The sequence below is a fragment of the Rana temporaria genome, chromosome 5 (genome assembly GCF_905171775.1).
Source record: "Rana temporaria chromosome 5, aRanTem1.1, whole genome shotgun sequence".
In the NCBI taxonomy this organism is placed as follows: domain Eukaryota; kingdom Metazoa; phylum Chordata; class Amphibia; order Anura; family Ranidae; genus Rana; species Rana temporaria.
The window spans coordinates 157265311-157280134 of record NC_053493.1 but is presented as its reverse complement, the minus strand read 5'-3'; the positions used below and the strand labels follow the sequence as shown (position 1 = coordinate 157280134).

At 38.3% G+C, this 14824-nt stretch overlaps 1 protein-coding gene across 1 annotated transcript in view; it reads left to right on the top strand.

The window, feature by feature from the left end:
* Positions 1–14824, top strand: part of ITGA9 (integrin subunit alpha 9) — a 487954-nt gene that overhangs the window by 172903 nt on the left and 300227 nt on the right. Inside the window, exons 11-13 of the mRNA XM_040353279.1 lie at positions 2386–2480; positions 4469–4559; positions 8820–8865. Coding sequence (XP_040209213.1) covers positions 2386–2480; positions 4469–4559; positions 8820–8865 — 232 coding nt within the window. The remainder of the gene's footprint in view (positions 1–2385; positions 2481–4468; positions 4560–8819; positions 8866–14824) is intronic.

The following is a 14824-nucleotide window of genomic DNA, read 5'->3' as shown; positions in this document are numbered from 1 at the left end:
CACACTCCCTAGGCTGTTTTCCACCTTAGATATCCTTGTGTTAAAGAGTGTTTTGTTGTTTTTTATCTTTTAAGTATTTATTTGTCTGCCCTAGTGCATTATACTTCATTTTTTCAGGACAGGCGGGCCTTTAATTAGGTAGTACGTATGGATACATATATATTTTAATTTCCTTGCTTTTTATTGGAAATAAGAAGCAGAACAAAGAAGAATATGCAATTTCCTATAGTTTTTCCTAACACAACTGTTAATTAAATTGCATACCACCATTTTTTTTTATCAAAATCCTTTTTTATTAGTTTATAAACAAACAATACAAAACACAGTGACTGATACTTGAGTAGTGAATGCAAATGTCTCCCAGATCATTCAATGTCATAGAATAGACTGCCCATAGCAGTGAAGTAAAGAGTCAAATGCTTGGGCAGGCATACACACACACACACACACACACATATATATATATATATATATATATATTTTATATAAATCTCGTTACATATCTGAGTACGGATTCCCTCTTACATCAGACTCCCCAGAGAGCCCCTTCTTTATATCAGGGTCCCCAGAGAGCCTCCCCTTACATAAATCAGCCTCCCCAGAGAGCCCCTTCCTTACATCAGGGTCCCCAGAGAGCTTCCCCTTATATCAGGGTCCCCAGAGAGCCCCCTTTACATCATGGTCCCCAGAGAGCCCCCTATACATCTGAGTAAGAGAGAGGGGGGTGGATGAAAAGAGGTGAAAGAGAGAGTGAGAGAGAGGGTGGATGAGGGTGAGAGAGAGGGGGTGGATGAGAGACCCCCTAGCCCTGCCTGCAGTCCCAACTCTCCCAGCCCCTGTCTGTGTGGGTAGGAGTGTGTGATCCACCTACCTCCCGCCTGCCCTCGCTAACCTGTTTTCTTCCTTTTCCAGTCACAGTGATCTGGGAGAGGAGGTTGGAGGAGTGCAGGCTCTAGGAGGCGCCAGGGATGCTACTCAGGGTGGTGGTGTCTTCTCTCTCTCTCTCTTTCCCTCCTGGGCTCTTCCATGCTGCCCAGGCCTCCCCACCCTGTTTGATGCTGCTGTATTCCACACTGCCACCAGGCCAGTGGCAGAGCGCTACAGTCCAGGAGTCGCAGGCCAATCCCCACTAGCACGGAGGAGGTAAAATTCTCCTCCGCTTTGAATGCTGGGCACAGTGGGCAGGAAAGGAACTGTGGCCATGACGTCACTGGTTGCTAGATGCTAGGTGGCTCCAGCAACAGTCAGGTGGAGGTGGGGCGGAGTCAAAGCCAGCGCTACCACAGCTCAGTCCGCCCCTGTCCCCTGCATTCTGGTCCCAGAAAAGAGACTCTGGGCTATGGGCCCAAGACTAGGGGCTGTAGCCCCAATGGCCAGCCCCTAGCAACGCCAATGATAGACTGTGTATATATATATATATATATATATATATATATATATATATATATATATATATATGTAGTTATATATATTTTTTATAAATCTTTTTTATTGGTTTTCAAAGAAACAAAAAAACAAACAGTAATACAAACAATGGTCTTACATTGTGTCAAGTCAATCTTAGCCTGGAGCACATCAGAGACTGTATATATTTAAATGTACAGTGTTTATTTTTTATTTTATTCGTAAAGGTCCTCTCGTGTAGCTATGTAGCAACAGATCACTTCTAATAATGAACTACTGTTTGCAGCAATCAACCAACACATGATCAATATAGCAGTGATCTAATAAATTATTATTGTAGTAGAAGAAGCAATATACTTACCTTTCCAGTGTTCCCTTTTCTTCATATGGATGTTGTTAAGGGTTGGAAACAAGCCTACACCTGCACCTGACGTCTGCTGGTCTGGCTATGTATGGACCAACTCGAAACAGTTGTTATACCATATACACAAATGGCATAATTTTGGGTTAGATTATGACCATGTTAGATTTGCTTTTCCGTCTTCTTCCATCCGTTTAGCATCATCTGCTATTTTGTAGCGGCTGTCCATCAGTGAAATTAGATAAGCATTAACTTTATATCTTTATCCTGAGAGCTTGTAAGTAGCAGCTCGACAGAGGCACTTAAAGCTTTTGTTTCTTCTGTCTCTACTGTCGGCTTCTTTCATGGACTCAATCAACACAATTTTACATCTAGATATCACAGTGTGAAGAGAGTGTTGATCTCATTGTCTTAATATAAGACAGATTCCACTCTATGTGGCAAGACCATTCAACTTTAGTGCCAATAAAATGTTTGACAGTGATAGAAAATTGTAAAAAATAAGTTCACAAAAATGTGTTATCATGATTAGTCCCAGGATTAAATGCTATAGTTAACCAATGTTCTGAAATTGAAAAAACAAAAATAATACTGCAATATAATATTTATATTTTTATCAGATGTTGCAATTGGAGCACCAAAAGAAGATGACTTTATAGGTGCTGTTTACATATATCATGGAGATGCAAATGGAATTGTACCCCAATATTCAATGGTACATCTTTTTATTTATTTATTGAAGTGCTGTTTATAGTAATTCTTTATTAAATCATGTATTTTGATAATCAACCGTAATATTCTTATGTAATTGAGCTTTTAACTATTTTTCACAGTATTGATAAAATTGATAACCACTGCAATGCTCTGCATGCATGAGATGAAGAGCATGACTCCATGCGCCTCAACTCTCAGATACGCTGTACAACATTACATTAAACTGTTAGGGGGGAGGCTTCCTGCAAGACTTAGGGGAAAGTTTTGTTATTTGCATCCAGATTAGTGTAATATTGCATACACAAGATGAGACCTCATGTGCTTCATCTTGTGCATGCGCAGTATGACAATACTGTGGGATCTTGCAGTTTAACCTCCCTGGCGGTATTCCCGAGTCTGGCTCGGGGTGAATTTTTCATACCAAAACCCCCGAGCCAGACTCGGGATCGCATTGCAGGATACAGGGGAAGTTACTTACCTTGTCCCTGGATCCTGCAATGTCTCGCCAATGTGTGTGCGAGCTCTCATCTCGCTTGATTCACAATGGTGACTGCCGAGTGCCGAGCTCCGTTCCCTGCACAGGGACGGAGTTCGGCGGCAAATTCAAAAAATGAAAATCACAGTATAGATACATCTTACAGATTAATGTACTGTATCAAATAATTACACATCCCCTTTGCCCATAGTGGTCTGTCCAGTGCCCTGCATGTAGTTTTATATTATAAAAATGGTTCATTCTGCCTGGAAACTGTAGATTGTCCATAGCAACCAAAAAGTGTCAGTTTAAGTCAAAAGTGGTTTTAGACCAGCTAGAAAACAGCGATAATAAATTAGAATCACTTGCAGAATTTATCATACCCAGGATGTCTACTAGACTCCTGTTTGGACAGATTTAAGTGAGTTATTCCTAAGTATTACAGGCCTACAATATAAAACGCCAAATTTCCATGCAAAACAATTGTAGCGCTTTCAGCACAAAAAATCCGACATAATCATACCGCCAGGGAGTTTAAGAATGAGATCTTTCTTAAGGCATTAGTGACATGGCCTTCCCAAGGGACATCGTGCTGCCAGGGCTATGTAACTAATGCCCTGGAAACCAAAAAAGGCATGTTAAGATTTTTTTTTAAGAAGAAAATATTAGGTGATTTCACATAAATATGCACAGCTGCATGCCTATGTGAAGTTTTAGCAAAAAGTGGGCTAAGGAAGAAGAAGCAGGTCACCAGTAATTAAAAATTTTAAAGAGTGGTGTGTGATTGGGGGCATGAGCAATAAAGAAACAGCAGCATAAGGCTCCATGCACACTGAAGCTGATAAACTGTAGTCTATTGGCGTTTTGGCTTTTTTTTTTTAAAAGCCCATAAACTGCACTCTATGTTAGCCTGCACACATGGACGTTTTTTTAGTGTTAATGAGCAGTGGAGTTTATGGGCCATTTTCTGAACACCAGAAATTTGCGTTCAAAGTGCAGTTTTTCGGCGGGAAAAAACGCTAAAAAAAATGTTAGCGTTTTTTTTTCATTGGAAAAAAAAAAACTCTACACTGAAAAACGCTAATAAACGATATTGCAAAAACGCAAAAAAAACTTTGAAAGGCTCCCTGCAAAGCTACTGCCGTTTTTTATAGCTTTTTTTTTTAGCTTCCAGTGTGCATGGAGCCTTAAATTAACAGCTGCATAGACTAATGTAAGCAATTTTTAGCTACATATTTTTAGAGTATGTCTATGTTTTGTCATACACTTTACAATTTTAAATATGGCTTATCTAAGTAATTCTGCTATAGATTTGTACGTAAATATTTTAAGGATCTATGCAAAATATAATACAGTAAATATGGTACAGAGTTTTTCTTTATGTTTGTTTTAATTCTATATTCTGCCATGAAAAAAATAGTTCTGGAATCAAATTGGTTGCCCAAGAGTTTGAACTCTGTTTCTGATGTGTCCTTGTCATTCACATTCTATGCGTTCCCCCCTTTTTCAATCAGAGAATATCTGGAAGAACAATTAGTCCAGCTTTAAGAATGTTTGGACAGTCAATTTCTGGAGGTATTGACATGGACAAGAATGGCTATGTAGGTAAGTTGGGAGCATGCCAAAAGATGTGAAATGTTTATATAATTTATTTCCTAGCAAATTGGTCTAGTACATGAAGTCAATACAAATTAGATGCAGAAGCAATCCATAGCGACAGCAGTTTTATTAGCTATGACAGAATATTTAATAATAAACTGTAGGCTACAGTGGAACTCTAGTTAAAATACAAAAGGTCACAAAACAAACATTGAAGTGATTCACCATCTCTGTTTGTCCTGTTTACTGTTATCATTGAAAGTGAAATGAAAAGAAAATCCCAAATTATGGGTTAACATCAGAATAATAACAGAGGGGACCCTAGTTCTGGTGACCCTGGCATGGGTCAGTAAGTTATTATTATTATTATTATTATTATTATTATTATTACACAGGTTTTATGTAGCGCCAACAGTTTGCGCAGCACTTAACAAAATGAAGGCAGACATTACAGTTACATTACAATTTGGTACAAGAGGAATCAGAGGGTCCTGCTCATTAGAGCTTACAATCTAAAAAAGTAAAAGGAAACCTCCCTTTGAGACATACAGTCATGGCCAAAAATCTTGGCACCCCCTGCATTTCTGTCAGATAATTCACAACCAGAAAATTGTTGCAATTACACATGTCTAGACATTCTCATGTTTATGTATTTTGTTTGTATTGGTACTACACAAAAAAGTGGAAAAACAAAAAGCCAAATCTGAGGCCTCGTACACACGACCGAGGAACTCGATGGGTGAAACACATCGTTTTGCTCGTCGAGTTCCTTGTGAGGCTGTCGAGGAACTCGGCAAGCCAATTTTCTCCATTCCCTTAGAGGAAAAAGAGAACATGCTCTCTTTTTGGCTCGACGAGTTCCTTGACAGTTTCCTCGTCTAAAAAAGTTTCTTGCTGGTTTTTGCCGAGAAACTCGGCCGTGTGTACGAGGCCTTACAGATTCTATGCAAAAGTCGGACTGTTTGGACAAAATTATTGGCACCTTCTCAAAATTGTAAAAAGTAATTGCATTCCAAGTTTGTGATGCTCCTTTAATTTGTAATTAAAACGGTGAAAAATGTACTCAGCCTTTCTATTGTGTGTCTCTGTGTGCCACACGGTGCTCCCAAACCGACAATATAGAAATCATACTGGCAACCAGTTAAAACGGTGAAAAATGTACTCAGCCTTTCTATTGTGTGTCTCTGTGTGCCACACAGTGCTCCCAAACCGACAATATAGAAATCATACTGGCAACCAGTTAAAACGGTGAAAAATGTACTCAGCCTTTCTATTGTGGTTCTCTGTGTGCCACACAGTGCTCCCAAACCGACCCAAAGATGCTGCTTGCAAGACTTTTTCTAAAGTCCCGCAAGCGCACCGCCCCAGTGTGAAAGCACTCAGGCTTTCACATTCGGGCAGCATGAGAGGCAGTTTTTTAGGCACTTTACAGGTGCTATCTCTAGCGCTAAAACACCTAAAGTGTGAAAAGGGGTCTAAGATTTAAACCCCATAGAGCACCTGTGGAGAAACCCCAATACAGCAGTTGGGAAAAGCAACCATTCCAATCTGAGAAACCCGGAGCAGTTGGCGAAAAAAGAGTGGTCCAAAACTCCAGTAGAGAGGTGTAAGAAACTCAATGATGGTCCCAGGAAGAAATTGAGTTCAGTTATTTTTTCCAAGGGGTGTGCTACCAAATATTACATTGAGGGTGCTAATATATTTGTCCAGTCCATTTTAAGAGTTTTGTGTGGAAAGTGTCAGATTTGGATTTTTTTCCCCCACTTTTTTGTGTCATACCAATATAAATAAACATGCCTAAACATTTGTAATTGCAATAATTTTTTTGGACAAACTGATGCATTATTTGACAGAAATGCAGGGGTGCCAATATTTTTGGCCATGACTGTAGATGGCAAAAAGAAAAAAAAAAAAGCTGGCAGGGGTTACAATCCTACCTTACTCTATCCAAAGTGAAAGAACATTTTTTGGTTTTAGATAAACTTTAAAGTAAGAATAATGATTTTAAACATGGACTTTGCAATTTCCACTTTGATTGTTTGGATAAAAGAAACAGGATTAAACAAAGACCAACCATGTTAAGAAACGGCATGCACAAACAAAGCTTAATCAATGCCCTTGTATTGAAAACAAGTCAAATACAATAGCCTTCTGATGGTATTTTATTGGTAATGACAGATATTTCATTATAGGTGGACAGATAGTAATGCAGTTATCCTCTGTTACTAATTATATTTTGGTATCAAAGCATGTTAAAATTCAGTTGTCAAAGGTTGTAATGCATCACCACCATGTTATTTTAAATTTGTTATACTTGTGTTGTGCAGTTATTTGACATTCCATTAATTTGACCCAGTGTAAAGTGTTTAAGCAGTGCTATATACAGATGTCACAAAGGCATCTACTCTCGGCTATTAGAAGAGTCTGGAAACGTTCCATTACTCCCTGTTATTTATAAGCTGTGCCACACAAGAATGCTCCTTCTGACTTGCTGACCTGAACCAAAAAAAGAAATGATTAGTTAGCAACTCCATTACAATAGCAGAAAAGCGCTTATCATACATTATTTACAAATAGCTAGTGTCTGTTTTAAGAAAGGGTATTTACGGTACTAAAAAAAAGTGTGAATATGAAATAAAGTATACATGTCTTCTAAGTATTTGTAGGTACAAGACCAGCCACTTGGAGTGGGCTGGATTGACAATGGGGTTGAAACTCCATAGCATTGACCTACCTGTTTAAAAGCCTTGCTTTGCCCTGCCTAAAGCAAGGTTTATATGTGTGCGTTGATGCATCTTACATGTGCACAGAGTTGTACCGCACTGCTAATGCACTAACGGCAGTTCACAAAAACAATTCCTAAATGATAGGGGAATATTTTTTTTTTTTTAGTAAAAGAGACATAATGGCTGATTTACTAAAGGCATATAGACAAGGGTATTTTTGCTTTACAAAATAATTTTCCCTTAGCTTGGTGCATTTGGTAAACATTAACTTTGCAATAAATGCTCAATCATGTGCAAGGTAAATATGCAGTTGAACCATGTGAGCACAGATCAGCTTCTGTGTGGTCTGTTTAAAACAAGAAAGAAAGATGACTGGCAGGATCAACTAGATACTTCACAAGGAAGAAGTACATGAAAATGATTGAGACTGTGATCTATAAAATACACATCTATATGAACACACACATAGAAAAAAAAGATATTTAGGGTATGGAATAAATTTTTTTTAGGATAAGTTAGTTATAGGTGAGTCACAGGGTCCATTTTATTCATTGCTTCTCTACATCTTTCAGATTTGGCAGGACTGTTGAAAGTGCACATGGACATCAACACACACCACCTTTATTTAAGGAGACATACAGCCAAAGAGTGCAGTTAATTCTGCACTCTTGTGACATGTTCTCAGCAGACAGCAGACTGAAGCCTGCTGTCAGCTGATGTCACAGAGCCGACCCAGGCTCGGGCAAGATCAGGACAATGAATTTGGGATCCGGACAAAAAAGCCTGGACCAGTACCCTGAGCCAGCCGCTACCGCCCCCCCCCCCCACAGCTCAGCGCTCCAGTGAGCGGGGGGGGGGGGGCAGAGCAGAGAGCTGCTGACTGAAGCCTCGTACACACGACCGAGAAACTCGATTGGCGAAACACATCGTTTTCCTCGTCGAGTTACTTGTGAGGCTGTCGAAACTCGACAAGCCAATTTTCTCCATTCCCGTCAAGGAAATAGAGAACATGCTCTCTTTTTGGCTCGTCGAGTTTCTCGACAGTTTCCTCTGCGAAAATGTACACACGACCGGTTTCCTCGGCAAAAAAATATCTCCCAGCAAGTTTCTTGCTGGTTTTTGACGAGAAACTCGGTCGTGTGTACGAGGCCTGACAGTCACCAGCTTTCTGGTCAGGGAGCCCTGAGAACCAAGTGATCAGCTGTGTTTGATCGCTCAGATCCCAGTGATATAGCCATTGGGGGACAGAGGCAGCATTGGACCGATTCCCACCAAGGTAAGTATGATTCTGGAAAAATAAAACATACTTCTCTTTTAAAATTACAGATGAAATAACTGATGGAAAAAATCTATATAATGTTTAGTGTCATATACAGAATGCAGTATTATATAGGTATTTTGATTACTCAGGGTGACTCTTGACCTAACTATGGTACTATATAGGTTAACGAGATACCTACTAGCATTCTGAGGTAACCGTAAGGTAGCATTTTTCAGCTACCATTAGACTTTTCTAATTGCTTATCATCTCTTCTTTTAGATATGACCATTGGAGCTTTTATGTCAGATCATGTTGTGCTGCTAAGGTAAGGAACATTTTATTGCATTTTATAAATGTATCTATTAAAAAAAAAAAAAATGCTGCAAAGTGACAAAGTAACTCTTCAGTGGACATAAGCCCATAACATTTCCTCTTCAGTAAATATATCTTCCATGTGCTTATTTTTTGCATTTATAAGTAGTGTTGAGCAGAATATGCCATATTCGATTTCGCGATATATCTCGAATATATATTCGAATATTCGAGATATATTCGCTAAATTCGAATATTCGTGATATTTTATCGAAATTAAATGATTGCGATTATTCGCTATTGCGAATGCGAAAATAATTGCGATTTTTTGATAACTGCGGTAGGAGCACTCTGATTGGCTCAGAATATTCGTGATATTTTATCGAAATATCGCAACATGCGAATGCGATATTTATTGCGCAATTTCGAGAAATGCTGGAGGAGCGCTCTGATTGGCTCAGAATATTCGTGATATTTTATCGAAATATCGCAACATGCGAATGCGATATTTATTGCGCAATTTCGACAAATGCTGTAGGAGCACTCTGATTGGCTCAGAATATTCGTGATATTTTACAATACAAAATAATTGCGAATATTCGGCAAATGCGGAAGGAGCACTCTGATTGGCTCAGAATATTCTTGATATTTTACAATACAAAATAATTGCGAATATTCGGCAAATGCGGAAGGAGCACTCTGATTGGCTCAGAATATTCTTGATATTTTACAATACAAAATAATTGCGAATATTCGGCAAATGCAGAAGGAGCACTCTGATTGGCTCAGAATATTCTTGATATTTTACAATAGAAAATAAAAAGTGTTTTGCATTGGTGGTGATTCTTTACTCTATCCATCTGTCACAGCCGTTTGTCAATCAAACACCTTGAAGATTGAACACGTTCATGCTGCATGCTTTGGACTTTTTTTCACTTCACATATCAAAGACATTTTTATGAAAGATTATTTTTCTATTATTGGGACTATATTTCTTTATATATTTGTTTCACTGTGTATTTCACAAGTTATTTGCGCTTGCTTATTTTATAATTTGCCCACATGTCTTGTCACTAGACATATTTTTTATTCTTGTAGAGCGACTCCATTTTCTGTCTTGTATTAATTTATGTTGTATAACATTTTTGAGTTGCTGCTGTATTCTCCCCTTTTTTAAGGTATGCGCAATTTTTTCCTTCTTACAAAAAAAAATAATATCAAACATACAAATATTCATAACATACACATACACAAAGCCCCCCCCCCCCCTTTTGCATCAGAGACAATCAGAGTTCTCCTACCACAGTTATCGAAAATTCGCAATCATTTTCGCATTCGCAATAGCGAAAAATCGAAATTTTTTTTTTTCAATTTGGCAACATAAAAGGATCGCCTCAGCTTAGCTACTCGGCCCAGGGTCTCTAATCATACCAGCAATGCTTTTAGACGTCGATAGGATGTGATCTGTTTTAAAAATCAAATTGAAAAAATGCGAATATTCGGAATTGCGAATATTCACCGCGAAATTCGAAATATAGCGCGATTTCTCGAATATGCTATATTCGAGTTGAATATTCGCAATGCGAATATTCGTGAGCAACACTATTTATAAGTAGTCATAGGCATAACAGCATAATTCCATCAAAAAGGCAACACCTACAGTACTGATCTGTTAAACCTGAGCTCCAGGCAAACCACTAAATTCACAGTTAAAATAAAGATTTATAAGCTCTTTTAAGTGTTAAATATTTGTAATTCTCTTCAACCAGTCCTGAGATTTACAAAGCCCTATCAACACAGACAATCTGGTGACCTGACTCTTCTTTGCCGCAGTCAAAGTGCATATTTTATTGGGGGCACCATCGCAGAGATTGCTGTGCTTACGTTCTTGGGTGTGCACACCTACTGTAGCCACTATGAGACCTTCCACTGCTGATGTAGAAGTTTGTATTCATTTTAGTAATGGAAATTGCAACAGCAGGTACTGAAATGCAGAGAGATCGACAGAAACACACAGAAATCTTAATTGAACGGGAAACAGTCCTCGGTGATATGTATGCTTCACAGCTTCAGCAACATCCAAATGAAGAAGAAGAGAAGATCACACACTGCGATTAAAATGTCTTTCCTTTATTTCAAAAGAGCACAGGATACAAGATTAAGCACTGACGCATTTCCTGTTGTACGCAGTTTCACTTTGTCATATGTTATATAGATAATGAGGATTGGTTCCTGTCCTCTGAGATTTTTGTGTGTTTTTTTGGAACTTCCTTTGTAATTTTTATAATTTAAAGTGAATAATATTACTACATGGGATGGCAGACGCAATAAATGAGATTGATTTACTAAGGGATTTGAGAATGATCGCATAATGAAGTACGTGAAGATTGACTTCAATTATCCAATAATCAAAGACTTATTTTATCTTCACAGAATTAGATAAATAAAGTGAGAATCTTTTTTGTGGACAATTTCAAATCCTTTAGTAACTTTATAGCCAAGTTATAAATTATGATGCGCAGCTCTCACAGTTGGACTACCTACTGTACAGAGGAACTTTACCTGGGTTTGGGAAAATTAAGTCATCAGCTACAAGTACTGTAGCTGCTGCCTTTTACGACATATACTGTACTTAATAAGTTATAAATTATGATGCGCAGCTCTCACAGTTGGACTACCTAAAGAGGAACTTTACCTGGGTTTGCGAACATTAAGTCATCAGCTACAGCTGCTGCCTTTTAAGACATATACTGAACTTACCGACTCGTGCAGTCCAGTGCTGTCTTACATACAGTGAATATTTCTCAGTATTTCTGTTCCTCCACATCACAGCCATATTGGCTTCCGGAGCTGACTGGCACTTGCTGATGACTCAAAGCCATCTCCCTACTCCGCAAGACATGTCTTTCCTTAATGCCCCGTACATACGATCGGAATTTCCAATGGAAAAAGTCTGACTTTTTCCATCGGATTTTCCGATCGTGTAGCCCCATCAAAGTTTTTTCATCGAATATTCTGATTAATTCCATCTAAGTTTAGATATAGAACATGTTCTATTTTTTTTTCGATCGAATTCCGATGTGATCTGGCCGGGCAAAAGCCTGATTGTGTGTACGCGGCATAAGACTGGTCCTGCAGTATACTGGGATGTGTGACGGGTTCACCAGGATTCATCTATAACTAAAATACCACTTTTTGGTGGACTAGCAGACTGGACAATTAAAGGAGAAGTACAGCCAAAGCTTGTTTGTGGATCACAGGAATGCAGTTTGTTCTGCACTCCTGTGACCCATTTTCATAGAAGTTGGTTTAGGCTTTGCGTCATTATGACCACGGAAACAGGATCTGCTAGATCCCTGGCTCAGCCTCTCAGCAAACCGCTGAGAGCCTGAGCCGGCTGCTCCTACCCCCTCCACAGCCTAGCACTCCAGTGAGCGAGAGGGGGCAGAGCAAAGAGCTGGTGACTGACACTTCAGCTTCAGGAGGTTTTAAGCCTTCATGACATTTTTTGCACTGTGCTTCTTTAACTGGTAATTTCACGGTCATGCAATGCTGTACCCAAATGAAATTTATGTAATTTTTTTTCTCACAATTAGAGCTTTCTTTTGGTGGTATTTGATCACCACAGTTTTTTTTTTGCGATGCAAACAAAAAAAAGATTGAAAATGTTGAAAAAAAACACAATATTTTTTACTTTCTTATATAAAACATATCCACAATTTATTTTTATTTTTTAATCTTTTGGTCTTTATATTCCCACCACATTGATATTTGTTGCTTTTGACAAACTTTTGGTAAACTTATGTTGATATGTACTGTTGTATACCCCATTGTACAATATCTGTATACTTCTTCCAATATAAAAAAATAATAATTTAAAGTTCGAAAAAAATAAATACAAATTATTCATAAATTTTGGCTAAAAAAGTCCCAATACGTGTATATTGATTGGTTTGCGTGAAAGTTATAGTATCTACAAACTGTGCTATATATATTGCATTTTGTTTTCTACTAATGGCAGTAATCAGCTATTTATAATGGGACTGAAATAGTGTGGCAGGCAATCTGACATAACCAGTGACACTAAAGCCTCGTACACACGATCGGACTTCCATCAGACTTTTCCGTGGATTTCTATCCGAAGAGCGTTGTCCGTGAACTTGGTATGCATACACACGGCAGGACTTTTTCAGCCAACAAACACCAACGTAGTGACTTGATAGGTGTACTACGTGTTTTTTTCTGCTCTTTACTGCCACCCTTTGGGCAACGTCTGCTATTGTTGTCTGATCTTCAACATTGGTTGTGAGAACGCGTGTTTGTACTTTGGACTTTAGTCCGATAGACTTGTGTACACACGATCAGATTAGCCGACGTAGGGCATTTGTTGCCGGAAAGTTTGTCTGTTCGTACAGCGGACATGTGTCCGATGAAAAAGCCAAAAAATTTGTCCGATGAAGCGTACACACGGTCGAATTGTCCGATCAAACAGGTCCGTCGGACATTTTTTGCCAAAAAGTCTGATCGTGTGTATGGGCTTTTATACAATGATCAGTGCTGATATTATGCACTGTCACTGTATAATGACACTGTCTGGGAAAGCGTAACATCTAGGACAATAAAGGGGTTAAATGTGTGCTAATACCGGAAAACAATGAGTTTAAGATGAACAGTGTTTTGGGGCACACAGGCACCTCCAGTTAATCTAGCTATAAGAACAACTCCAATAAGATGTTATACTAGACCTCAAAGATACAACTCCAAATCAACTGGAGGACACATTTTGTAATTTTGTTTTGCCATTTACCTGTAATGCCCTGTACACACAATCAGTTCATCTGTTCATCTGATGAAAACGGTCTGATGGATTTTTTCATCAGATATCCGATGAAGCTGACTTTCATCAGTCTTGCCTACACACCATCAGTCAAAAATTCGATCGTGTCCAAATGTGGTGACGTACAACACTACGACGAGCCGAAAAAAATGAACTTCAATGCTTCCAAGCTTGCGTCGACTTGATTCTGAGCATGCGATGGAGTTCCATACAGGCGATCGGATTTTTCTATCGTTTTTTTATCCATAGGAAATATTTTAAACATGTTCTATTTTTTTACACCGATGGGGCCCACACATGATCGGTTTGTCCGATTGAAAACAGTCCATCGGTCGGGACAAACCGATCGTGTGTACAGGACCTAAGATTGAGGGCAGGGGTTGATGTGAATGTGCAATAAATATATATATATATATATATATATATATATATATATATATATATATATATATATATATATATATATATACACACTGTATATGAACAATGAGATATTAAGAATTCTAAAAGCTATCACTAGTGACAATATTTCAGTACAGTGTAGATCCTAATATTTTGGAATATACATAAAACTAAGCTCACTATTAGCCCCTGTCATACAAGAATGTTCTCTTCCATTATGAATTCAAGTTGGACTATAGTGTTTGACACTGATTAAAGATTACTTTTGGCCTCAAAACTATTCTCTATGGTGCATCTCATGATTTTTCATGTGCTTTCACAAACTTCATTGTCACAATCAAATACTGCTAAAAAATCTGATGCAGTGCAAACCAAGGTTAGGTTAATATCACAATGAAAGGTTCACTAAAGGGACAGCCCAAGAAAATGTAGATTTAACTTGGAAGCCAACCAATTTTTTTCTTACTAATTTTTACTTCCATATGCCTGTTTTGAAAGCTGTATGCAATATAGCAAGTAAACGTGCCTATTATTTCAAATATTGGATGATTAAAAACTGTAAAGACAGTAAACCTATTTTTTTTTTAGTGACTGATCTGGTGTTATTTGCCAAAGATGTACACCTTTAATGGGAAAGTGGTAGAACTTTAATAAATGTCAAATTTGGGAGTGTTTCTCATTCAGTGTTTTTTTTTTTTTATTGCTGTGTGCATTCCCCTTGCTGAGTTGCTAG